General features: G+C 42.8%; 1 protein-coding gene and 1 long non-coding RNA gene across 5 annotated transcripts in view; one reads left to right on the top strand and one right to left on the bottom strand.

Annotated features, from left to right (window-relative positions):
• LOC137324440 (uncharacterized) overlaps nt 1-25,679 on the top strand; it is a 44,035-nt gene extending 18,356 nt beyond the window's left edge. For 3 of the 4 annotated variants that reach the window (XR_010963617.1, XR_010963614.1, XR_010963616.1), the window contains exons 4-5: nt 23,174-23,314; nt 23,470-25,679. This is a non-coding gene — a long non-coding RNA (uncharacterized lncRNA). Of the gene's footprint in view, nt 1-23,173; nt 23,339-23,469 lie in introns of all 4 variants that reach the window. The other variant, XR_010963615.1, reaches the window with a different exon arrangement.
• Nucleotides 1,861-27,395, bottom strand: LOC137324439 (glutaminyl-peptide cyclotransferase-like). Its single transcript, XM_067988716.1, has 7 exons — nt 27,221-27,395; nt 23,189-23,335; nt 21,012-21,293; nt 16,968-17,141; nt 11,631-11,730; nt 6,545-6,661; nt 1,861-2,167 (listed from the first exon to the last, which is right to left on the bottom strand). The coding sequence occupies exons 1-7, from the start codon at nt 27,335-27,337 to the stop codon at nt 2,022-2,024; spliced, it is 1,083 nt and encodes a 360-aa protein (XP_067844817.1). The 5' UTR covers nt 27,338-27,395; the 3' UTR covers nt 1,861-2,021.
• Nucleotides 27,396-27,925: the final 530 nt, after the last annotated feature.

Here is a 27,925-nt window from a genome sequence, read left to right as displayed (position 1 = left end):
TCTTTCCAAAACTGTATGAAGAGTGCATCGACGGGATGTTGTTAATGCTCTTTTTATTTCATGCACATTAGAAAAAAATACACTTTACTGTTCCTTCTGTTATTTACACAAAAATACTTTGGTCCAAAATTACTAAGATTGTTCATTCTGAAGGCCATGGCCAATTTTTTTTGGGATGTAATTCAATGGAAATTCTACAGTTTTAAAGATATATTAAGAAAGGGCACTCTGTGGAATTTAAAGGAAAAATATATTCCAATGAATTTGTCTACAATTCTAAATGTTAAAAGACTTTTACTTGTGCATTTATCAGAATCTCAATCACGCTTGGTTAATCTGTTCTGTATTTTAGGAATGCTGCTTATGAGCAGCCTGGGAACATAACATAATGTATTAATTTCCATTCTGCTCACACCATGCATGAGGAACGCTGCTCGCAATCCATGGTTCCTATTTGTAATCTGCTATGATAGAAAGACAGCGAGCACAATAGGGAAGAAGGTTTACAAAGGAAAACGACAGATATAGGCAACAATGGTAGTAATGAGGGAATAAGGACAAAAAAATCCTAAAATATAAAGTTACAGATAGGATAGCAGGGAATGTGAAAAGGAATTATTAAATATATTTACAGTAAACAGATGAAAAAGGAAATGGTGGGGCCATTGAAAGATCCCAGAGGGTGATGTTAAGTGACCAAGAATAGTAAATATATTTAATTAATTCTGCTTTTCTATGTTAATAGAACAAACTGCAGGCAGTCTCCACAACATGGAAGCTGAACTTCAAAGATGGAGGGGGGGGGGGGGGGGGGGGAAAGAGAAGAAATAATGAAAGAAATAGACATTTCAGAAAAGGTGTGGTCGACAGATAAGGTTGGGAGAGCATTTCTGCTCTTTCTGGCCCACAAGGAGTTCTGAAAAGAGTAATTTTGAAAACGTGCGTCAGGCTCCAGACTGTGTGTGACAATCCCACTCTTTTTGTCAATATCACGTTGCGGTGCTGATGATGTCATCGAGCCGTAACTTTTACATTTAAAGCAGGGCCTCGCCTGCCTGTAGTGGGAGCCTCAGCCGACTTAAAAGTCGGCAAAGATGAAATGACCTCAGGCTAGTAAGTTGACTCGGCCTGATTTTAACATCTTCCATGCACCATTCTCGCTGGTCGAGGAGGGTTAAAATTGAGGCCATAGTGTCAGATAACTGAGTTTCGTAACTTGCAAGCCATTTTTTTGGTATACCTATACTGTTAGTACCAGCTTTAAATAAAAGAGCGTGAACAGAAAGCACGTAGTTATACTGCCTATTGATGATTCTCAATTCAGGGAAAGCAGAGCTTTGCACATGTGGACTTAAATTTCCAATTTTAGAAAAGAGCTGATGGAATACTCAGCCCATCTCTATCATTAGAAACTCAAAAGGTGTATTTTTTAATTATTCCTCCTCGGGGTTGAAGGACAGAGTTCGTCCCAAACTTTAATTCCAAGGTTTTTTTAAAAACTGACCACACTATTTGCAGTTATACTTCAACTGATACATTGCACAAGCAGTGTGGGATCACGTCTTCCAGGTATATAATTCCCAACACCAAATACTGAACTGACGGTTCTCTCATGTCAAAAACCACTTTGCACCCACACTAAGTGTGTAGTACAACTGTACTATTTAATAGCCAAATGTAAAAATTACAATTAAGATATATTTTAGATGCAGTTAAATTACACGTCACCAAAAAGGTTTCAAATGTCTACTTAAAAAATAATCAACAAGAAAACTAATACCAGTATGCATTGTTTATCAAGAATGCACACTATGAAGCTTTTTTATTGGTTAGCAACAATCAATATTGATTCAGTCAACACATTAAATGCAAATGGGCATTAACTGGGTGAGTAAATTGGGTTACTTGTTAATAACGGACAGTATGTTTCCCAATTGCATTCAGGCAGCGAGCACTGCGACTTTGTATTTTCTGAAATCGATTTGGTTTGAACCATTCATTTTGTGTGCACTAAGACTATATTATAATCTGAGATACTCCAAAACAAACAGCTGCAGTATTTTACTAAGGTTATCAATTGTTGTTGGATCCAGATTGTGCTCATTATCCTCCATGCTGTGCCACACTTGAGGGAAAGGTGTAGGTATAATATGCAGAATGGGAACACCTATGGAACACAAAACAGTGAAGAATTATAAAGTATGTACAGCACAGAAACAGGCCATTCAGCCCAACAGGTCCATTACTTGACATGTATTTGGCTCATTCCTTTCAATGTCACATTCTACAGTATTCTGATCACGAAATGTCTGAATTTCAGCAAGTTAATAAAAGGCATTTACTCTATATGAGGCAGACCTCCTCCGAAGTGTATCAAGATGCATTGGTCCGGATTTTACTGTGAGTGGTGGACGAATGATATTCGTTAGACTTGCACTTGCCCATAGACTTTCTTTGAGCTTTTGCACGTCAAATTCCTGTAAATTAGAGATCCAAAAAGCGTGGCGCCCTCTACGTGGCATCTGTGAGCTATGTGAACAGGGCAAGCAGCTTCTATCTCCTTAACCAATCAGATTGAAACACAGAGACTGAACCAGGAAGTGTAAGTTAGAATAGTGCATTCAATGTCAAATCAGGCACAGTATGCAAAATAAAGAGAGGGAAAAGAAATATTGGATTAGAGCCAGAGTTAAAGGGAAGAAATATTGGATTAGAGCCAGAGTTAAAGGAGACAGAAAGAAAAAGTAAGAAAAAAACATTTTTACTTACATTTTTAAAAAAATGCCCAACAAACATTAATACCTGAAGGAATGAAACTCCTCACTTGTAAAAGTTAATTTTTATTGCCAGAGAGGTTGTTTGGCCATAATTAAGATTTATCTTGCTGTTAAAATGGTACTTACACTGGAATAGACTCTTTTTGGCGAGCTTAGTCTGTATCTATCAGTTAAGTATAGGAACTTCACGCCATTCAATACATTTGATCGGGAAGCCAGACAGCAAGATGCCGTTTTCACACAGTTTTTGGAGGAGCATCGCATCTGGGACAGCAACTTCCGGATTTCCACCTTTAACTGCGCATATGTGGTCACCGGAAGCTAATGTCCGATTTGCACATGAATAACGGTGAGCGCTGTTAGCCTCACCGTTATTTTTACAACAAAATCCGGCCTAATATTGGTGAAATAAAACGAAAGCCAATACGAACATCAGTTCTACTTCCTCATCTCACTTGCCATTTTGCCAATTATTTTCTGGCCTTTTCATGCACACTAATCCTTAACCATTTCACTACTGTTGGGCTCTGCAAAATATACCTTGCAACATTCATTCTTCTTTTGTATTCTATATTTAATTGCTTGCTCGCTCCCCCCATATTTAGTTAAAACCAACATCGCCAACTTTTATCATACTGATGATTCCCTTAACAAGGGAACATGAGTAGATTTTTAGCAGGATTGCTGATAGTAACCAGTTGTGTTCGAAAACAGAGCTAATCCCAACCAATTAGCAAAGATTTCCTCCATGCACTAGCCATAGTGAAATCAGTTATATATCTGTAAAGAATAGGTTTATGATTTTGCTACACCTAGGAAATCTTTCCTCAAAAAGGTTGGGCAAACAAGCAGATTCCCAGACCAATGCCAATATCACTCAAGATGGCCAACTAGGAAGGTTCACTAGAATGTCACCAGTTGGTCCAACTTTTAGTTTTCTTGCTCCACATTCCCCTCCCAACAATTCTGATGAAGTTGTGAAATTGCCCTCATGCCACTGGGCATGGTTTCATCTGCATCACGGTTGGTAGGTAGGATTATGCAGATAGCCGATCACCTAGGCTCACCTTCCCTTCCCATAAAATCATAAGTGATGAGTCAGAGGACTTTGTTGATATCCATGCTCCCTTTTCCATAAAAAATTCAATCTGTTTCTATTAAATGTGGAAAAATGCAGATCATTTTCTTTTATGGCCTTACAGTCCATATCCACATTTTTACTTTTGCTGACATATTTTATTTGTAAAAGCATCACCATCTTCATGACAAATGTTTGGCCAGTCACTGGGTACAGCGAATGGGAAGAAAATATCTATCTCCAGATGAAAGGAAGCTGATAACCAAACAATGATTATAGTATTGCAATATTTGTAAAAATATTGACCATAGTTTTTTTGTTCTATGTACTGGAGCTAGGCTCGAGTGATGCTACACACCATGGTGTGCAATTCTTCACTATTCTCAAATGTTGGTAGCAAGAAACTACTGCCAAGACTCACATAGAGGGGGTGGGGGAAAAACTAACGCTGACATGCCATACAGACATTTTCCCCTTTCATCCCCCCCCCCCCCCCCCAAAAGGTCAACAACTGGTAAAGAGGAAGCTAATGTTAATCCTTAGCACAGGTGAAAAAGTCACCCCCTTGCCAATGAACATGATTCTGTTGCAGTAAAGGGACTGGCTTGTGGAGAAAGTGGAGTGCATCGTGGGCATGTACTTAACATAATATACAGTATAATGTTGAACGTGAACAAATGTGTAACAAGGCTAATGACGATCGAATGATATCATTGTGATGATCATGTCTTCTTCTTAAAACCTCAGCTTTAGTAGGACCCAAGTTTGAAAAGAACACATCGGAAAGCAGATAAAACAACTGCTCTGGCTAAACACAGTGCGTCCACCAATGTGGCAGCCCCTTTGCAAAGTATTTTAAATAGGCTGCAAACTCGTCACTGAGGTGATAGAAGTCAATATTTTTAAAATGTTGGAGTGGAACTCCACACCAATGACCAAGCAGCAACAGTCAGAGAAAATTCACTAGCTTGGTAGACAGCAGAGTATTTACATTCTTGATATTGGCCATGAGGATAAAATTCAGGTGTTGATTAGTAATGGATTTTCCATTGTTTGTACTGGTTGCTGTTGAAAATCCCATCCTGATGAACAAATGAACCATCCTGAAGCCCATGCCACACATTTAAACATCAGTATTTTCTACACCTACTCCAGGGACTTCCCATGGGCAGCAGTTAAACATACACCTATACTTTCTAAATCCCTGAGGGCAACACATCGGCTGTTACTGCCCCAAGAGATCTAACCAGGAGATGTTACCATTTCATTCACTGATCTTCCTGCCAGTCCTGGCTGCAGCTCATACCAGATGTTACTGCTTCATTGCAGCTCTGGCTTCTTGTGCTGCAAGTGGGAACTTGTGTTCTCATGACAAATTAGGAATTCTGCCTGTGGAAGAGAGTCCAATTGCAGAATGAAGTAGCAATGTCAGATGTGAGCTGCAGCTGGGGCTGTAATGACAGGAAGATTTTGATCAGCAATGTAGAGTGTTTTTATGAAATGAGGACGGTAGGGATTGGACAGGGAAAATGACTCAACTCTGAACGGTAGGGGAAGAGGAAGGGTCAATGAATGGGAAGAGGAAAAGGAGAAGGAGACGAGAGAGAGAGAGTATATCTGAAGAAGAAGGGTGCCTTTTAGTGAAGTGCTAGTCTGGTTGGTCTGCTGAATACAGATAAACAAAACGTTACTTTTTTTTGAAAACAATAGGATTAAATTCCATTAGTTGAATAAGAAACAGTAAAATTAACTAGAATGCATAATTTTAATGTGAAAATTCAAGTTATCTGGGAACATGTCTTCATCTGCCTAAGAATACACCACTAACAGCTGCAACAAGGGTGGAGCTACCAATGGGATGAAGTGTGTACAATTCTAGATTTGCTTTCTACAGCACAGTATATTACAGAGAAATTCTAAACAATTTTACAACACCAAGTTATAGTCCAGCAATTTTATTTTAAATTCACAAGCTTTCGGAGACTTCCTCCTTCCTCAGGTAAAGTCTCCGAAAGCTTGTGAATTTAAAATAAAATTGCTGGACTATAACTTGGTGTTGTAAAATTGTTTACAATTGTCAACCCCAGTCCATCACCGGCATCTCCACATCAAGAGAAATTCTACTGTTTGCTATTTGTAGCAAATTGGTTAACAGTCTCTGATGAAACTGTTTATTTCACCATTTTATCATTATTTTAAATGGGCTAACAATTTAATTAAAATAACAAGAATCTCATCCCAATGCAGTAACCAATTTGTTACAAATAGCACACAAAGAAATTTCTATCTCTGGTGGCTTCTGCATTGATCTTACAATTTCCTGTTGTAGGTTTTTTTTTAAAAAAGGGATCAAAAGGAAAGAAAAGGATTAAAACACTACTGTAGAAACAGGCAGTGTTCAATGAATCTAGATAAGTAATATATAGTTAATAGGCAATTCTATTTATATGACAGGTGAAGAAATATAAAACAATTGGGAAGTATTATAGAATCTTACAGCACAGAAAGAGGCCATTTGGTCCATCATGCCTGTGCCGACTCTTTGAAAGAGCTATCCAATTAGTCACACTATAAATAGAGGTACAGAGTACAAAAGCAAGGAAGTTATGCTAAGTATAAACAGATCTACGATTTTGTTATACACAACAGGGAAAAATGTCTTCTCTCATTATGACATGCTACAACATACCTCTTTGTAAAAATGGTGTATGGTCATCGTCAATATGCGCTGCTTGCATTTTGGTCCAGAAATATTTCACCTCATTGGGATGGTCGCTCAGCACACCCAGTCGATGCAGACGGCGCTCTGTTGGACAACATTAAGCAAGTTGGTTTGGTAGCATTTTATAGATGGCTCAGTATGCTTTTCTTACAAATGTCAGTAGATTGCCACTTTATCCTAGTGCAATCACAGCATTGAGATATGTGTACTGTTAGGTCCTCTAGGAGCAGACGTGATCGAGAAGAATGATACTAATACCATAATTATGCAGGAATTCAGGTCAGAGCACGGGAGTAGCCGCTTGCTGGTTTGTGGAGTTGCTAGGTTCATACTCAGGGTACATACATACCCTCCTATAAACTAGTTTCATCTTTAATGTGGTTTCCCCATTATTTAGCTTTTGTTTTTATTCATTCATGGGATGTGGACGTCACTGGCAAGGCCAGCATTTATTGCCTATCCCTAAGAAGGTGAGCTGCCTCTTTGAACCGCTGCAGTCTGTGTGGTGAAGTTACTCCCACAGTGCTGTTATGTAGGGAGTTCCAGGATTTTGACCTAGCGACAATGAAGGAACGACGATATATTTCCAAGTCAGGATAGTTTGTGACTTGGAGGGGAACGTGCAGGTGGTGATGTTCCCATGCGCCTGCTGCCCTTGTCCTTCTGGGTGGTAGATGTTGCAGGTTTGGGAGGTGATGTCAAAGAAGCCTTGGCGAGTTGCTGCAGTGCATCTTGTAGATGGTACACACTGCAGCCATGGTGCGCCGGTGGTGGAGGGAGTGAATGTTTAGGGTGGTGGATGGGGTGCCAATCAAGCGGGCTGCTTTGTCCCGGATAGTGTCGAGCTTCTCTCATCTAGGCAAGTGGAGAGTATTCCATCACACTCCTGACTTGTGCCCTGTAGATGGAGGAAAGGCTTTGGGGAGTCAGGAAGTGAGTCACTTGCCGTAGAATACCCAGCCTCTGACCTGCTCTTGTAGCCACAATATTTGTGTGGCTAGTTCAGTTAAGTTTCTGGTCAATGGTGACGCCCAGGATGTTGATGGTGGGGGGATTCGGCGATGGTAATGCCGTTGAATGTCAAGAGGAGGTGGTTAGACTCTCTGTTGTTGGAGATGGTCATTGCCTGGCACTTGTGTGGTGCAAATGTTACTTGCCACTTATTAGCCCAAGCCTGGATGTTGTCCAGGTCCTGCTGCATGCGGGCATGGACTGTTTCATTATCTGAGGGGTTGCGAATGGAACTGAACACTGTGCTATCATCAGCAAATATCCCACTTCTGACCTGAGCCACTACTTTTGTTTTCACTATTCCTTAATGAGACCTCAGGCATTGCCGTGTTTGAAATTTCAATGGCCATCCATTTGAGAGCTAGAAAATTACTTTAAAAAAATCCTGAAGAAAGGAAGAAACTGGTTTAAGCCATTCTTTTGATGTTGTACATATATTTGCAACAACCCAACTTTCAGTTTACTCAGTGTTGCCCATTCCTGCAACAACCTACTTTTCCTTGGTTTATACACAAAGTAGCAAGATGATCTGTAATCTTCCCTCCCTCCCTGACTCCAATTTTTGCTTTTGACTCTCATGTGGTATGTGTGGTATGACAACCACATTTAATAATTTAATGCAAAGACTTTGAAACTTGTGGAATTGCTTATCCAAGAAGCTGCCACTAACATTTTGAAGTTCTTCAATCAACAGCCATCTCCTTATGTGCCATTTGTGATCCAACTCAAGCTGCAGTTGCATTTTTTTTTACAGCCTAGATGAAGAAATCCCCAATGGTCATAAATCAGTTTTGGACATTCCATAAGGAGCCACTGAGTAGAATCACAGATTAATACATAAATATGGGAATGAGAATTAATTCAATACAGAACAGTAACTACTACTGTCCAGTTTGCTTAGTTTTCCACTGTAAGTCATCAGCTGACATTGTAACTCATCTGTCCTTGAACACATTTCCCCATTTCTTCAGCATTCCTTAAGAACAATTCTTATTGATTGAAGTTTTCATGATATTAAGGGGAACAGAAAGAGAGAAACTATTTCCACTGGTTAGAAAGTGTAGGACTAGGGGACATAGCCAAAAATTAGAGCCAGGAGTGAAGTTAGGAAACACTTTTACACGCAAAGGGTGGTAGAAGTTTGGAACTCTCTTCTGCAAACGGCAGTTGATGCTAGTTCAATTGTTAATTTTAAATCTGAAATTGATAGATTTTTGTTAACCAAAGGTATTAAGGGATATGGGGCTAAGGCGGATATATGGGGCTCGAATTTAGCAGGCCTGCGGGTTCCCAGCGGGTGGTCCTCCGGGAGCGTTGAAAACGCAGACGGCGAAATTAGTGGGTTGCCCACGCGATCGTAGCAGGCAACACACTAATCGGAATCAATTACCTGCTCCTCCGGGGTCCACGGCGCTGGCCTGCGCGTCGGTCGGGCTGCGCATGCGCAGTACGATCTGTCAGCTGGAGGCTCTCTAGTTAAAGGGGCAGTCCTCCACTGACAGATGCTGCAACCAATGGGACAAATTGCAGCATGGAGCAGCCCAGGGGGAAGGCTGCTCCCAGTTTAATGATGCCTCACCCCAGCTATCATCAGATGGGGTGAGGAGGAGGGGGAGGACACAGATCTTCCCCCCGGCGGGTGGGAGGAAGCGGCCTGCCTCTGCCACCAAGAAGGCCTGGCTCGAGGTGGCAGAGGGGGTCACCTGCGCCACCAACATATGGCCCACCTGCATACAGTGCAGGAGGCGCTGCAATGACCGCAGTAGGTCCGCCACAGTGAGAACACAAAGTCTTTCCCCTACACTCCGTCTGCCACAACACTGCCCCCACCCCAAATCTCCTTCGGCACCGCCAACACTATTCTGTCACATCACCCTTCATACCCACTCACACCCCGTCCTCATCTTACCTCCACCTACTCACCTCGCCAGTACTCACCCTGCCACTAACACGCAACCCACTCCTCATACAATCTCATTGCTCCATCCCATACTCACCCTCTCGTGCATCTCCCTCACGGCCAGCCTCACTCAACCTGCCACCACCTGTGCTGCAGCCACAGGGCATGCATCACATATGTGCAGTAGGCAGCGTAAGGCAAACGTCTCGTCAGCATGAAGGGGGTGCACAAGGGTGTCTGAGGGTTTGTCATGGGTGTTACCCATATTGAATTTCAGAGCAACAAACAGCACACATTATATTGACACCACCACTGCCATGTCTCCGCGAATCCTGTCCGTTGTGTCCAATAATGCCCGCTCCTGGGTATCACTATGAGGACCCACCACTGATGCCACCCATCGTGTTACTGCAGAGTAGGTGCAGGTGTATTTGCAGGGCTCGTCCGCGCAGACGACTGAGAGACATCGGCGGTGTAGCCGGCTGCACCCTGGAAGGATGCGGAGGAGAAGGTGTGGAGGGCAGTGGTGACTTTGCCAGCGACAGGTAAGCAGTTGGTGCTGGGGCCAGCCAGGAGCAGCTCGGCATGAAAGAGGCTGCAGATCTCCACGACTACATGTCGAGCGAATCTGCGCCTCCCTGTGCACTGCTGCTCGGAGAGGTCCGGGGAGCTGCGCCTCGGTCTGTGGACCCTGTGGCGAGGGTAGTGCCCTCTGCGACGCGTCTCTCTCTGCGGTAGCCCTCCCTCCTGCTGTGCAGGTGGGCGTGCAACAACACCGTGTTGGGGGGATCCACGTCTCCGCGGCGGACGGCGTGGACTGCGAGGCTGCTGGTGCTGGTCATGCTCTTCGTCCTCCGAGGGTGTCCACACACCACCCAACTGGCAGGTGTTGGTCTGAGGGGTTGTGCAGGGTAGGTGTGTGGTTCCTCGGACTGGGGCTGCGGTCTCATGTCGGTCTGTCCTCTGGCTTGGCGGGGGGTGGTGGAGGGCAGGGGTTGCCCTATGTGACGCGGTGGCCTCCTGCGTGGGTGAGGGCTCTCCCCCGTGGAGCGCACCTTGGCACCTGCCACAGGCTGCTGGCTGCAACACGCCTGGTTGGAGGGAGTCTGTTTCCCCCAGTGTGGGAAACTCACTGCCTTGAACCTAAAATCCCACACTTCCTCTTTTGACAGCTGCTTCAGCTCATTAACTGACCACAACGATCAAGTTAAGTACTCTCAAGTGGAACCCCGCTGGCTTTAATTGCCTGCGGGAGTCCCACCAGCGGGGCTTGCGCGCGCAGCCCCGCACGTCAGCGCGGTACCCGGAAGTGGCCGGGATTTCGTCGCGATCCGGTCACGTGACCGGAGATCGGGATTTTCGGGGCCACCCCGCTGGTAACCCGCCGGAAACCCGACCCTAAAATCGAGCCCATGGAGTTAGGTCACAGATCAGCCATGATCTCATTGAATGGCGGAACAGGCTCAAAGGGCTAAACGGCCTACTCCTGTTCCTTTGTTCCTAAGTGTGGCATGAAATCAAGTCTGATCCTTCTACAGATTGTGTAGGATCTACACAATTATTTACTGTTCCACCTATTTAAACTTCTGAGAGAAAACTCTGCATAAATACACCCCAATCCCTAAAAGCAATTATAAGAATTTTCAAGTATCTATACCTTCCATATTTCCTATATTTAACCTTGCCCACTGCTCTTTGTAAGATGACAGCACTACACCCAGCCCTAACAACTCAATTTATACATATCTCATAACCTTCAGTCTTGCTCCTAATCAGATATTTATCAGCTGTTTTTTTTCCTTGACTGAGCTAACAACGTAGCATTATGGGAGGGGGGAGGTGGGATAATACCCCACTTCAGTGTCTTGTTCTCCCATCTCATTGAGAAGAATTGTTTTAAGTCAGTCTAAAGTGCAGTTCCTTATTGCTCTTCATAAAGTTACGTTTATTATAGTCTCCCAGCTGAAGGAGATAAAATGGAAGGAGTAACCTGAGGGGCGGCAATTAGTGGGTACATACAATTCAGAAGGAAAGAGCAAAGGAAACAAAATGTAAGAAGACAAAAAAACAAATTTCCGACATATAATAGCCACCAAATGTATAATAATCAACATAACTAATATTTCTGCTAGTTTTAGTTACCTATTAGCTGTAGTCTTTTATGCCATTGAGCTGTATTTGGAAAATAACTTGGAAATCTTGGATTTGGAGCACCAATTAAATCCAATAACACAAATAGGTCCTATGAGGAATGTAAGCAGTTTGTCAAATTAGTACATTAGCAAATCAACAGGTTATTCAATTCCCTCAACTCCCAGTGACTACCAAATAGATCTTGTAGAATTAAGAAAGGGGTCCCATCTGATATAATTTCCATCATTAAAATGTTTATGGGTTGGTAATTGTTTTAACCTTATATTAATACCATTATCCCTTCCCTAAGATAGTACATTTGAAACTTGTTTCTTTATTTGTAAAGCTACCAAAATGTATTAATATTGATTTATCAATGATAGGCAGTTTTAAATTAAATTAATGTGGGTTTCATAAAATCAACATGGTTATCTTTGTTTCAGAGTTTTTAAGATGGATTAGTAACTGAGATTGTGTTGTGGAGACAACGGTTATTGTCTAATTTTGCAATGGGTTTACCTGGTACTGGCTAGACTGACAGTAATGGATTATTGGTTTAAAAACCACCAGGTCGGGACATGATGACAATGTAGGTAGTTTAGGGTAATCAGGGCTCCTTCACCTACAGAATCCAGATTCCTCTGGTTTAATCCAACTAAGATCCAACTTATTTTTTCTTTGGAACATAGGAGGCTGAGGGGAAATTTAATTGAATTATGACGGGACTAGATAAATTGGATAGGGAGGACCTACTTCCCTTAGCTGAGGGGTCAGTGACCAGGGGGCATAGACTTAAAGTAATTGGTAGAAGGATTAGAGGGGAGCTGAGGAGAAATTTTTCACCCAGAGGGTGGTGGGGTTTGGAACTCATTGCCTGAAAGGGTGGTAGAGGCAGAAACCCTCAACTCATTTAAAAAATACTTGGATGAGCACTTGAAGTGTATAACCTACAGGGCTACGGACCAAGTGCAGGAAAGTTGGGTTAAGCTGGATAGCTCTTTTTCGGCTGGCACAGACACAATGGGCCAAAAAGCCTCTTTCTGTGCTGTAACTTTCTATGATTCTATACTTCTTTAAGACTTTAATATGCAACCACTTTATTCTGGAAACTTGTTCTAAAGGACCTTCACTCAGAGTCAACGATAACAGCATCAGTCCCAATTTTCTTAAGGCAATCAAGGAAGGGCAGTTGAATGACCATCAGTTCCTGATGTTGTTCATTATTAAAAGGCAAATAAAAAGTAGCTTATATCACATTGCCTATTTATTTGATTTTCTTTAAAGTACCTCCATCTTCCACAAGGTTAGAGTCATGTCTTCAACAGAATAAGACTCCTATGTGTGTTTGCATATCAGTCAGGGGAATTAATTTTTACAAATATCTTTGTCATCTAGCACACACTTTACCATTGGCCAGATGCCCTTCCTCTTTTATCGGCTGACAGTATTCTACATTTATAATGTTAAATATCACAACCGTGCATAGTGGAGCTTTTTTTCCCAAACTCTATCTTCCACATCTCTTCACTTCAAAACTCTCCTCAACAATGTCCTTTTGGGCCGTGTCTTTTGTCACCTTCTCCCCATTCCTGCTTGTTATATGATCTGCCGTTTGTGAATTGCCTTGGGAGCATTATCCAGGTTAAGGATACATTATACGTGTGATTAAAATGTTTGGATATTACCTGTGAAAACTCTGATTAACTAATGTATGTGCTGCTGGGGTTGGAAAATAATTGCAGTGTTAACTTATTTTGCCATGTGGCAAATCTATATTACCTGCCAATTAGAAAATCCCACCCAATAGCTTTCAGCTTTACAATACATATACTACCATAAAGAGGGAAGTTTACTATAGGGAGTAACTAAACAGATCAGTGTATCCCATCTCTAAATATATAACTTGTTTTTCTCCAACAGTTTATCTAATAATGCTATTTAAAGGAATTCCCAGAGGACCATTGCTTACATCTATTTTAGTAGAACGCATTTGCAGGAGTAAGATAAGGCAAAGTCAAGTTTGCTGCCTACCATTGGTGACAATGGGATTCCTATGTTTACAGTCCATATGCAAAACAGAATGCAGAAAACAAAACAACTGTTCCAATCTCACACTATTAATACGGACATTCCAACTTCACACTGCCATTAAACAGTTACTCCAGCTTCATACTACTTTTAATGCAGGCATTCCAATCTCGCACCACCATTAAATCAGACAACTCCAACCTCACACTGCCAATAACAAAGGCACTGAACCTCACCTTGCCATTAACTGGACACTCCAATCTTACCTAGCTATTAACTAGAAACATAAGAAATAGGAGCAGGAGTAGGCCATACAAACCCTCGAGCCTGCTTCACCATTCAATAAGATTGTGGCTGATCTTCGACCTCAACTCCACTTCCCGCCCGATCCCCGATCCCTTATCCCTTGATTCCCTTAGAGTCCAAAAATTTATCTATCTCAGCCTTGAACATACTCAACGACTCAGCATCCACAGCTCTCTGGGGTAGACAATTCCAAAGATTCACAACCCTCTGAGTGAACAAATTCCTCCCCATCTCAGTCTTAAATGGTCGACCCCTTATCCTGAGACTATGCCCTCTATTTCTAGACTCTCCAGCCAGGGGAAACAACTTCTCAGCATCAACCCTGTCAAGCCCCTTCAGAATCTTGTATGTTTCAATGAGTTCACCTCTCATTCTTCTAAACTCCAGAGGGTATAGGCCCATTCTACTCAATCTCTCCTCATATGACAACCCTCCCACTGGACAGTACAAACTCACCTAACCATTAACCGGACAATTCAGTCTCACACTGCAATTAACCAAACAACTCCGTCTCACACTGCCATTAACCAGGCATGTTTACCTCACATTAGGCCAATTTTGATGGTATTAGACAGGAACTTTCAGAAATTGATTGGGAGAGTCTGTTGGCAGGCAAAGGGACGTCTGGTAAGTGGGAGGCTTTCAAAGGTGTGTTAACCAGGGTTCAGGGTAAGCACATTCCTTATAAAGTGAAGGGCAAGGCTGGTAGAAGTAGGGAACCTTGGATGACTCGGGAGATTGAGGCCCTAGTCAGAAAGAAGAAGGAGGCATATGACATGCATAGGCAGCTGGGATCAAGTGGATCCCTTGAAGAGTATAGAGATTGCCGGAGTAGAGTTAAGAGAGAAATCAGGAGGGCAAAAAGGGGACATGAGATTGCTTTGGCAGATAAGGCAAAGGAGAATCCAAAGAGCTTCTACAAATACATAAAGGGCAAAAGAGTAACTAGGGAGAGAGTAGGGCCTCTTAAGGATCAACAAGGTCATCTATGTGCGGAACCACAAGAGATGGGTGAGATCCTGAATGAATATTTCACATCGGTATTTACGGTTGAGAAAGGCATGGATGTGAGGGAACTTGGGGAAATAAATAGTGATGTCTTGAGGAGTGTACATATTACAGAGAGGGAGGTGCTGGAAGTCTTAACGCGCATCAAGGTAGATAAATCTCCGGGACCTGATGAAATGTATCACAGGACGTTATGGGAGGTTAGGGAGGAAATTGCGGGTCCCCTAGCAGAGATATTTGAATCATCCACCGCTACAGGTGAGGTGCCTGAAGATTGGAGGGTAGCAAATGTTGTGCCTTTGTTTAAGAAGGGAGGCAGGGAAAAGCCTGGGAACTACAGACCGGTGAGCCTGACATCTGTAGTGGGTAAGTTGTTAGAGGGTATTCTGAGGGACAGGATCTACAGGCATTTGGAGAGGCAGGGACTAATTAGGAACAGTCAGCATGGTTTTGTGAGAGGAAAATCATGTCTCACGAATTTGATTGAGTTTTTTGAAGGGGTAACCAAGAAGATAGATGAGGGCTGTGCAGTAGACATGGTCTACATGGACTTCAGCAAAGCCTTTGACAAGGTACCGCATGGTAGGTTGTTACATAAGGTTAAATCTCATGGGATCCAAGGTGAGGTAGCCAATTGGATACAAAATTGGCTTGATGACAGAAGACAGAGGGTGGTTGGAGAGGGTTGTTTTTCAAACTGGATGCCTGTGTCCAGCGGTGTGCCTCAGGGATCGGTGCTGGGTCCGCTGTTATTTGTTATTTATATTAATGATTTGGATGAGAATTTAGGAGGCATGGTTAGTAAGTTTGCAGATGACACCAAGATTGGTGGCATTGTGGACAGTGAAGAAGGTTATCTAGGATTGCAACGGGATCTTGATAAATTGGGCCAGTGGGCCGATGAATGGCAGATGGAGTTTAATTTAGATAAATGTGAGGTGATGCATTTTGGTAGATCGAATCGGGCCAGGACCTACTCCGTTAATGGTAGGGCGTTGGGGAGAGTTATAGAACAAAGAGATCTAGGAGTACAGGTTCATAGCTCCTTGAAAGTGGAGTCACAGGTGGATAGGGTGGTGAAGAAGGCATTCGGCATGCTTGGTTTCATTGGTCAGAACATTGAATGCAGGAGTTGGGATGTCTTGTTGAAGTTGTACAGGGCATTGGTGAGGCCACACTTGGAGTACTGTGTACAGTTCTGGTCACCCTATTATAGAAAGGATATTATTAAACTAGAAAGAGTGCAAAAAAGATTTACTAGGATGCTACCGGGACATGATGGTTTGACTTATAGGGAGAGGTTAGACAGACTGGGACTTTTTTCCCTGGAGAGTAGGAGGTTAAGGGGTGATCTTATAGAAGTCTATAAAATAATGAGGGGCATAGATAAGGTAGATAGTCAAAATCTTTTCCCAAAGGTAGGGGAGTCTATAACGAGGGGGCATAGATTTAAGGTGAGAGGGGAGAGATACAAAAGGGTCCAGAGGGGCAATTTTTTCACTCAAAGGGTGGTGAGTGTCTGGAACGAGCTGCCAGAGGCAGTAGTAGAGGCGGGTACAATTTTGTCTTTTAAAAAGCATTTGGACAGTTACATGGGTAAGATGGGTATAGAGGAATATGGGCCAAGTGCAGGAAATTGGGACTAGCTTAGTGGTATAAACTGGGCGACATGGACATGTTGGGCCGAAGGGCCTGTTTCCATGTTGTAACTTCTATGATTCTATGATTCTATGATTAGCATTAACTGGACACTCTGACCTCATACTGCCATTAACCAAGCATTCCAACTTCACAATGCCATTAACGCAAGTAGTCCAACTTCACATTGCTATTAACAAGCAGACAAAATAGATTTATTGGATCTTTAGGAACTCTGCTTTAATCTGTGATTGAGAAAAGCTGCATTGTGATTCCTCAATGTTTTATTGAAGCATATCTTGTCTACTGTCAAGATGACAATCACATCTTGCCTTTCTTCCTGTCTCAAAGATGGTTATTACTTACAATTCCATGCAGCTGGTTGGTATCAGTTGCACCAGGTGGATGTGCCATCTTCTCCATCGTCTGTGCCAAATGTCGAGAGCCGTAAAGTGAATCAGTCTCAGACCAATATTCAAATGCTTCTTCTCCATCAAAAAAAATGAGCTGCAGGGTAAGATCTGGCCTGTCATTAATATCCTAAACAAAGGAGAAATAATTTTAACTGTAAACTTATAGAAATTTACCCACATTAAAAATGGAATATCTGGATAACTGACTGAATAAAATGATATTTCTGTTGAGACAATTTCAAAAATTGAAACTCAATGAAATGTTGGAACAAAGAAAATACACGTAGACCACACTTTGGCAAAATAACACCGATCTGGGCTAGTCCCTAAATCATAACACTTTGGAATGTACTGTTTCAGGTGCTATTATAAAATATGCCTTTCTTCTTGAATCACTATTTTGATGATGTTTCAATTTAAACTCTCGACAGTATGCCCAATATGTAAATCTGCTGTTGAGTCAGTTTCCTGGCAGAAGCCTCCATTTTTTCCAATTCTTTGTGACATAGTATGATGATAAGCCATTTGTACTGCACAATTTTAAATCTTCTTGCTGCACTGGGTTAGAGGTAACCCTTGAAGTGTTCCTGGCCGTTTATGATTTTTGAACCCAAGACTTTGGCATTATTAGCCAATAACCTGCTCACCAATGTTCAGTTTGGGTTCCACCAGGACCACTCGGCTCCAGACCTCATTACAGCCTTGGTCCAAACATGGACAAAAGAGCTGAATTCCAGAGGTGAGGTGAGAGTAAATGCCCTTGACATCAAGGCAGCATTTGACTGAGTGTGGCACCAAGGAGCCCTAGTAAAATTGAAGTCAATGGGAATCAGGGGGAAAACTCTCCAGTGGTTGGAGTCATACCTAGCACAAAGGAAGATGGTAGTGGTTGTTGGAGGCCAATCATCTCAGCCCCAGGACATTGCTGCAGGAGTTTCTCAGGGCAGTGTCCTAGGCCCAACCATCTTCAGCTGCTTCATCAATGACCTTCCCTCCATCATAAGGTCAGAAATGGGGGTGTTCGCTGATGATTGCACAGTGTTCAGTTCCATTCGCAACCCCTCAGACAATGAAGCAGTCTGTGCCCGCATGCAGCAAGACCTGGACAACATCCAGGCTTGGGCTCATAAGTAGCAAGTAACATTCGTGCCAGACAAGTGCCAGGCAATAATCATCTCCAACAAGAGAGAGTCTAACCACCCCCCCTTGACATTCAACGGCTTAACCATTGCCGAATCCCCCACCATCAACATCCTGGGGGTCCCCATTGACCAGAAACTTAAACTGGACTAGCCACATAAATACTGTGGCGACATGAGCAGATCAGAGGCTGGGTATTCTGCAGTGAGTGACTCACCTCCTGTCTCCCTAAAGCCTTTCCACCATCTACAAGGCACAAGTCAGGAGTGTGATGGAATACTCTCCACTTGCCTGGATGAGTGCAGCTCCAACAACACTCAAGAAGCTCGACACCATCCAGGACAAAGCAGCCCATTTGATTGGCACCCTATCCACTCCCTTCACCAGCACATCCTGTAGATAGAACACACTGCAGCCACAGTACACCAGTAGTGGAGAGAGTGATGTTTTTTAAGCTAGTGAGTGAGCAGACAATCAAGCAAGGGTGTGGATATTTATGATGGTGGATGGGCTGCCAATCAAGCGGACTGCTTTGTCCTAAATGGTGTCGACCTTCTGAAGTGTTGTTGCAGCTGAATACATCCAGGCAAGTGGATAGTATTCCATCACTTTCCTCACTTGTGCCTTGTCGGTGGTGGAGAGGCTTTGGGGAGTCTGGAGGTGAGCCAGCTGCTGCAGAACACCCAGCTTCTGACCTACTCTCGAGCCACGGCATTTAAGTGGCTGCTTTAGTTGAGTTTCTGGTCAGTGGTGACCCCTGGGTTGTTGATGGTGGGGGACTCGGCTATCAAGAGGAGGTGATTTGGCTCTCTCTTATTGGAGCTAGTCATTGTCTGATACTTGTGTGGCGTGAATGTTATTTGCCACTTATGATCCGAAGCCTGGATATTGTGTATGTCTTGCTGCATGCATATTGTAACATAACAGCCAATTTTGTGGGCATCAATGTTCCATAATTGCAGTGGGATAAATAACAGTGTTCAGATCCATTCGCAACCCCTCAGATAATGAAGCAGTCCATACCTGCATGCAGCAAGGCCTGGACAACATGCAGGCTTGGGCTGATAAGTGGCAAGTAACATTTGCGCCAGATAAGTGCCAGGCAATGACCATCTCCAACAAGAGAGAATCTAACCACCTCCCCTTGACATTGCCAAATCCCCTACCGTGAACATCCTGGGAGTCACCAGAAACTTAACTGGACCAGCCACATAAATACTGTGGCTACAAGAGCAGGTCAGAGGCTGGGTATTCTACAGAGAGTGACTCACCTCCTGACTACCCAAAGCCTTTCCACCATCTACAAGGCACAAGTCAGGAGTCTGATGGAATACTCTCCACTTGCCTGGATGAGTACAGCTCCAACAACACTCAAGAAGCTCGACGCCATCCAGGACAAAGCAGCCCTCTTGATTGGCACCCCATCCACCACCTTAAACATTCACTCCCTTCACCGCCGGTGCACCGTGGCTGCGGTGTGTACCATCTACTGCAAGATGCACTGCAGCAACTTGCCAAGGCTTCTTCGACAGCACCTCCCAAACCCACGACCTCTACCACCTAGAAGGACAAGGGCAGCAGGCACATGGGAACAACACCACCTGCACGTTCCCCTCCAAGTCACACACCATCCCAACTTGGAAATATATCACCGTTCCTTCATCATCGCTGGTCAAAATCCTGGAACTCCCTACCTACCTATCAACACTGTGGGAGAACCTTCACCACACAGACTGCAGCGGTTCAAGAAGGCGGCTCACCTCCACCTTCTCAAGGGCAATTAGGGATGGGCAATAAATGCTGGCCTTGCCAGCGACGCCCACATCCCGTGAACGAATAAAAAAAAAACAGATTAGCTGTCTCAGTGGTGTTGGTTGAAGGATTATTGTTGATCATGACAGCAAGAGAATTCTGCTTCAAATAGCATCATGTGATCTTTATGTCATCCTGAGCAAGCAGACAGGGCCATGGTTTAACATCTCATCTGAAAGACAGCACCTTCAGCAGTGCAGCACTGGACTATCAGCCTAAATTATTTGCTCAAGCCCTGGAATGGTGCTGGAACCCACAATCTCTGACTCAGAGTCAAAGTGCTACCACTGAGCCATGCTGATTCTACAACGTCCTTATCCCTGCACATTTGTCCAAAAATATCCCCATAAAGTAAATCAGTACATCATGTTATGGTCTTAACCCAATTATTTAGGTTGTGTTAATGCTTTATTGTCAAAGATATCAGTGGGTAGTTTCTGCAAAGGATTAATATCTAGTTAAAATTACTGCATATACTTTTATTACAGATGGTAGATTACTACAGATATCATCAATATTTTTTATTGACTCTCGGCGCTGGTATACTTTTGTGTGTCTTTTTAGCATCTTGTGTTGACAGGCCATGGTGCTAACAGGCTGAATTAATGTACAAACCACCTAGGCATCTGAGGGGTACCACAGGAAAGGCGACCCAATTTGAAATCCCCTCCTCCTAAATATCTGTATTAGTTTTATCAGTGGCAGCAGTGAGTTCTTCTACAGCTTCTGTCAAACTTTACCAGTACCAGAGTGAAGTCTGAAACGTCACCATATTAATCATCCTTCTTGTGATCACCTTCTAGCAGAGAATGTGAAAATGCAGAAAAAAGGTTCATTTTTTAATGTAGATGGCATGAAAAAGGTGAATATTGTTGAAATGTTAAACTACAACATACATTAATGTTTAGCTTAACATTTTAACAATCTCTTTTGGATGGCTTGGTACAAGCGAGTGATATCAAATAACATAGAATTTTAAGTGATAATTTACCAGGTTAATTATTTACAATGTCAGTGCTGTGATGTATCATTTATTAAGGAGTACCTTCATCTCAAGTAGCAGATTGTCCAGTGCACGAGCCAGTTCCAACATCATGGCACATGGTACAGCAGAATCTGTGGCACCCACGTATACTCTGCTATACCACCACTTGTTGTAGTATTTTGAGTCATGGTGACAAGCCAGCACCAGTCTTCGCTTGGCTGAGGGATTCAGGGTACTGATTATATTTGAAAATGTGACCGTTCCATAGGGTATTGCCTCGTGGAATGTGTCCTCTTCAGTTACCCAGCCAGCCTGGAGTTCACTTAACCGATTCACAATGTGCTGTGGAGAAAAACAAATTTAACAAGGATTAACTCTCATAGAAGCTGAAGAAGTAGCTAGGTAAAAGGCATCTTAATCTGGAATTTCTATTGACTTTTTTTCTTAATAGAGGCACAGTAATATAGGAACAGGAGTAGGCCATTCAGCCCCTCGAGCCTGTTTAGCCATTCAATGGGATCATGGCTGATCTGTATCCCTAACTCCATTTACCCGCCTTGGCTCCAAATCCCTTAATACTCTTGGCTAGGAAAGATCCATCGAACTCGGATTTAAAATTATGGGAGAGAGTTCCACACTTCTGCCACCCTTTGCGCGAAGAAGTATTTCCTAACTTCACTCCTGAATGGCCTGGCTCTGATTTTAAGGTTATGTTCCCTTGTCCTAGACTCGCCCACCAGCAGAAAAAGTTTCTCTCCATCTCGCCTATCAATTCCTTTCAAAATTCTAAACACCTCAATCAAATCCCCCTTAATCTTCTATCTTCCAGGGAATTCAAGCCTACTTTATGTAATCTCACCTCATTATTTAACCCTTGGAGCCCTGGTCACACACTGGTTAAGGTTTCATTCCATCATACATGAATTCTTGTGTTCATCTCTATAGAGGTGCCAACCTAAGGGCAGGAACTGATAAGATGAAAACAAAATTGAAGGGGGATTTGTCCCTGGGCCACTTTCATGCCTCTGTTAGCAGACTTCTGCAACTCCGAGTGGCATTTGCAGAGGCCCGGGCCTCTGCAAATGCCACTCGGAGTTGCCTTCACTTCAATTAATAGGCAGGGAGACAGTAGAGGGATTTGTGCCTTTGAAAGGGTGAGTGGTATACCTTGAAACCTCACCTGTCCAAAGGGAATTGTTACTTTTAGTAATTGTAGTAGCATTCTCTTAACCCTTCCACCAGATCAACTGGACTGACAGGCAGGATACTGAGAGTATTGCATTTGTCATTCTACTGCATGCTGACTAGGGAACAGGGTCAGACTGGACAAGAACCCGCAGCTGTAGACTGCTTAACATGCCCAGAGTCAAAATGTCACTCTTGGAAGAAATTAATTTTTCTTTGAATCATGGTATCTGTGATTTTACCCAACTATTCTAGTTAGGGCATAAATTTCCTTTAAACTTCTGAAAACATTTACTGTCAGACAGAAATCCTGAGAGTTTTACATATTCAAATTCACCCCTTCCTATTGTGTGAATAAAAAGTGCTGAAATAATTTCACTGTGCTGATTCTTTCATTTGGCATTTACCAACTGATGGACTGTAAGTTCACAAGTGTCACTGATGTATCTTTACCTGTGATCTTACCTCTGTCCCTGCTTATTGTAGCACCAGTGCATGGAGTTCTGCTTCGGAATGGGAAGGCCTTCCAGTTCTGAGATGAATATAGGAACAGGAGTAGGCTATTCAGCCCCTCAAGCCTGCTCCGCCATTCAGTTAGATCATGGCTGATCTGTATCTCAACTCGATTTGCCCGCCTAAGCTCCATATCCCTTGATATCCTAACCTATCAAAAGTCAGTCGATCTCAGACTTGAAATCGCCAATTGTCCTAGAATCCACAGCCTTTTTGGGGAGAGAATTCCAGATTTCTACTACCCTCTGTGTGAAAACATATTTCCGATTTCCCTCCTAAATGGCCTAGCTCTAACATTAAGATTATGTCCCCCTTGTTCTTCATTCCTCCACCAGAGGAAATAGTTTCCTGTATCTACCCTATCGAATCCTTTTAACAATTTAACACCTCGATGAGATCACCCCTTCAATCTTCTATACTTATGGGAATGAATATAAGCCAAGCCTATGCAAGCTAAAGTTGCTTCATTCTGACACGAAGCTTCCAGGGTAAATGAAACTTTAATGTACTTCATTGTTTTACAGGCGCTCTCTACTCACCTGGCGCACAGCAACGTTTCCAATAGAGCCTGGATATCTTTCCCTAAGCATTGGTCTCAGATCATTATACCACATCAGAGAAATGTTGGTCAGTGATGTAATGTTCCGGATGTCGGTCGCAGCCAGGTACTTGGGCTTATGGAGCAGCTGGTAATTTAAAGACATTGAGTTAGTTAGAAAATTAAAAATATGTGAAGCAAACTGTTATTACAAAAACATGAGGTTTCTAGTCTTTTGTTTATAAAGGCATTTATTTTTATGTTCGTTTATGATCTCCCCAGGCTGTGCACCATTCCTCAATGAAAGTCAACTGGAAAGAAAGCATTGAGTAATTCTCCCATGGTTGATAGAGGGTGCGGAAATAAGCCAGCCATGTGCCAATATCACTCTATGTCTGGCTTCTAGGAGGTATATAAGCAGCTACGGGTGATTGGGGTAACGCCTGGCATCAATCAACTCAATGCCCCTCCACAAAGCATGGTCGCAATGAATAACTCACTGCATAAAGAATCCCGGACACAAAGCTTCTTCCTACAACAGTACTCTGTGGAACATGATATTAGAGCTGAAGGCACTGCATTACAATGCCACTCTCACTAGTTTACAGCCTTTAACAGCAATCTCAGCACCATTACCAAAAACTGAAATCTATAAAGGGGAACATTACTTACAATTTATGAAAATTACTTTGGTTAGGCGATATCTTTATAGTTTTATATCTGTTCTTCCTGACAAAGTATTTGGCAAACATTTATTTTGAAATACATACAATGCGATGATCGATGTTCCAAAATAAACATTTGCTAAAAACATAGAAACTTGTCATAGAGTCTCATTCCTGTGACAATATTATTATGAAACTAATGTGTGGGTCACTGGCTGTTCTTGACTTTAAAATGTTGTAAAACTGACAGCAAAATCCCTTTTGAAAAGTGAAAACCAGCAATTGGATTAACTATATTAGTTATATAAAGTCACCTAAACCCTGGGACAATTCATACTATGTGTAAATCTAAGCAGTATTTTTTTTACTTTTAATGTAATGCACAAGATCATTTAATCTTCCCTATTCTAGGGCCGATTTTAACCCTACCCACCCAGTGGGAATAGGACGGGTGGTTAAAATGGCGGCCAGGCACTTTCTGCTGTCTTCCCATTACCACTGCCATTTTAACTACTAGGATTTTGGCAGCTTCAGGGCTGCTCGCTGCAGGCAGATGGGGGTATTATTAATATCTAAAAGTTAGGGTTCGATGACGTCGTTCAGACCCCAACGTCATTTTTACTCGGGGTCGCGCACAGTGCTGGACCTTATCAGCGAAACCTGGCAACAGGCAGGATCGGGGCCAGAAGAGGCCCAGGTAAGTTTGAATTGTTTGAAGATTTCCTTGTGGGCCAGGAGAAGCAGGAGTGATCCTCCGGGCCAAACGAGGAAGCCTTGGTCCTATCCTGCCCGGGCTTCGCTCCCCCTCTCCTTTCCACTTCCCATATGCTGGGGACTGCTTCCTTGGGTCCCTGGCGGTGGCTGCCTCCTGTCACCTGAAGTGCCTCACCCATCTGCTGGCCAGGTAGCGATTCCCAGCTACAGGCGGGAGTCTGCTGCAACATGGCAATGAGGCCCAGGAGTTAAAATGGCCAGAGCTTCATGCCTGCCCCAGCCCCCTCCAGCTGCATTCACACTAGTTAAAATTGGGGTTTTTGTATTAGTGACAACCTTACATAGGATTAATGTAAGGAGTCGTACAACACCAGGTTATAGTCCAACAGCTTTATTTGAAATCACAAGCTTTCGGAGCTTTGCTCTGTTGGCCAGGGGCTGCAGAAAAGTATTGAATTTATTTTGAATTGCTAACAAAGACACTAACTTTTGAACTGAAGTGACCTGGAGTTCAGTCACTGGTCTGAGCTGGCCGGAACCGGTTTGAATTAGTTCCGCTTCTAAGGGACAAAGGAGCTGTGATGGGACACCAGTCCTTATTTAGAAAAGGAGTAATGAGGTGATGCTACCTAACCCCTTGGAACAGAGCCAATCAGGGGATGACACTGACCACTCGAGGAACTTTAAGCCAACCGGAGAAGACAGCATCATTCGAAAAGACAGACTTGGAGTTAAAACTGAAGAATTGCAGGCTTGGTGCCAGTGTTTGTGTGCGAAACTCCAGAGACTAACCATTGCGGAAGTAGAGACCCTACGTCAGGGATGTAGAGACGACGTCAAGAGAGAGAGAACGAAACGCCTGGCCAGCGTCAGCTCTCCTTTCCGGGTAATACAATATCCTTTCTATTCTGTGACCACTCAGGGAGTGTTAATCAGAGAAACTTAGTGGGTGTGCGTTTAAATCCTAGTTTGAGTATAAAACTGTATAACCTGCTGTAAACTGCATGCCTATATCTAACCAGACGTATAAGCGGTATGTACATGATCTAATAACGTTAATAAAGCGAATTGAGGATTAAGAGAGAATTGACTCTTCTGCTCTGTGTACTAAGCCAGTAATCGTAACCGGTGACCTCCGGTCAACAGCTCCTTCGTCACCTGATGAAGGAGCAAAGCTCCAAAAGCTTGTGATTTCAAATAAAACTGTTGGACTATAACCTGGGTTGTACGACTCCTTACATTTGTCCACCCCAGTCCATCACCGGCATCTCCACATCATACATAGGATTACATAGAGTATACAGCACAGAAACAGGCCATTTGGTCCAACAGATCCATGCCGGTGTTTATACTCCACACGAGTCTCCTCCCACCATTCTTCATCTAACCTCCTCAACATATCCTTACATTCCTTTCTCCCTCATGTGTTTATCCAGCTTCCCCTTAAATACATCTATGCTATTCACGTCAAGATTCAGGAATTGGACTAGGGAATCGTAAGTACAATTTCAAAATTTGCGGACGACACCAAATTGGGGTTATAATTAATACTGAGGAGGACTGCGACAAAATACAGGAAGACATTAATAAACTTGCAGAATGGCTGTGTAATTGGCAAATGAATTTCAATATAGATAAATGTGAGGTGGTACATATTGGTAGGAAGGATAAGGAGCCACATACTCCTTGGAAAATAAGGAATATGTGGCTCCTTGTCACATACTCCTTATTGTGGTAATGAATTCCACATTCTAACCACTCTCTGGGCAAAGAAGTTTCTCCTGAATTCCCTATTGGATTTATTAGTGACGATCTTATATTTATGGCCCCTAGTTCTGGTCTCCCCTGCAAGTGGAAACATCTTCTTTACATCTACCCTATCAAACCCTTTCATAGTCTTAAAGACCTCTATCAGGTCACCCTTCAATCTTCTCTTTTCTAGAGTCTTCTTCAGTGCCTCTATAACCTTTTTATAATATGGAGACCAGAAGTGTTCACAGTACTCCAAGTTTGGTCTAACCAAGCTATTTCACAAGTTTAACATAACTTCCCTGCTTTTCAATTCTATCCCTCTAGAAATGAACCCTTTATGGCCTTATTAACCTGCGTCGTTACTTTTGGTGATTTGTGTATCTGTACCCCCAGATCCCTCTGCTCCTCTACCCCATTTAGACTCTTATTTTCCAAGGAGTGTGTGGCTCCTTGTCCTTCCTACCAAAATGTACCACCTCACATTTATCTATATTGAAATTCATTTGCCAATTACACAGCCATTCTGCAAGTTTATTAATGTCTTCCTGTATTTTGTTGCAGTCCTCCTCAGTATTAATTATAACCCCAATTTGGTGTCGTCTGCAAATTTTGAAATTGTACTTACGATTCCCAAGTCCAATTCCTGAATCTTGCCAGATAGTTGACAGATAAAGAAGGCAGCACAAATGAGTTATATTCTAAACCTCACTTCCCATCTCTTCCCAAAATATGGTGAGTGATTATTTTAGTGATGCTATGTCTTAAAATCCTTCTTAATGACAGGCCCCAGGGAGACAGAAGCTCAGCGAAAAATCCCTCCGCTTTTCTTCATTTTAAAATGTAAACTACAACCTCTGTCTACACACTTGTACCACAATGAAACCTCAGTTCCTAAAACCTACCTTTTCTTCTCTCCATGGTGCTTTGTATTGACCTTGCTCGTGGGTTTGGCAGAAGATTGTTGTCAAATGAAATAAAACCACAAATAGAAGATAAATCAAGCTCTTGCTGCTAGCCATCTCTAGCTGTTGTAACAGGCACACACTTTTTTCTTGCTCTCTCTCCCTCTTTCCCGTCACAGGCTAATGTGCAATCTTGTGAGTCTAATCAGAGCACACAGAGTATTTAAAAGCCTTCCTTTTTTGTTTACGTCATTCCAGATTGCCTTTGATTGGCAAATAATGAGTAAGTAAGAAACCATCTTCAGCAAGATCTGCTGTGATTATTGGCTTATCTGTCTTGTATGTTTTCTTAAATGTAACAAATCCAAATGGACCATGAAAAGATCTTAGACATTTCAAGATGATTCTGCCTCTACTGGGGAAGCTATCAACTCCAGTAAAACCTGCAAGATTTTCCTAAAATTAAATAGCAGTACAAAAAAGTTGGATAACAGGCATTAACATTTGTAGTTTCTGTGTCACAAAGATCACTGAATTGTTGCTGTCTCAGGAAGCGAAGTAAGTAAAATAAATACAGCCAGTTTTAGGAACATACAGCAAAAAAACGAAAAGGGGAAAGCCAGGGTGCAATAGCAACGCAATGAACGCATTTATTGTTGTTGAGTAATAAGTGATCACTGCTGCTTTTTATAAAATAACTTTATC

This window comes from Heptranchias perlo, chromosome 8 (genome assembly GCF_035084215.1).
Source record: "Heptranchias perlo isolate sHepPer1 chromosome 8, sHepPer1.hap1, whole genome shotgun sequence".
Lineage (NCBI taxonomy): Eukaryota > Metazoa > Chordata > Chondrichthyes > Hexanchiformes > Hexanchidae > Heptranchias > Heptranchias perlo.
The sequence above is the reverse complement of the archived record's forward strand: the minus strand, read 5'-3'. Positions and strand labels throughout refer to the sequence as shown.

Bases quoted from the DNA above. Each gene is read 5' to 3' on its own strand.
- LOC137324439 (XM_067988716.1), bottom strand. From the start codon at position 27,337: ATGGCTAGCAGCAAGAGCTTGATTTATCTTCTATTTGTGGTTTTATTT. The intron at 17,142-21,011 runs GTACTCCTTAAT...TCCTTTGTTTAG, and splicing joins ATCTGCTACTTGAGATGAAG to GATATTAATGACAGGCCAGA. The intron at 6,662-11,630 runs GTAACTAAAACT...GTTGTCCAACAG, and splicing joins TAAAAGACTACAGCTAATAG to AGCGCCGTCTGCATCGACTG.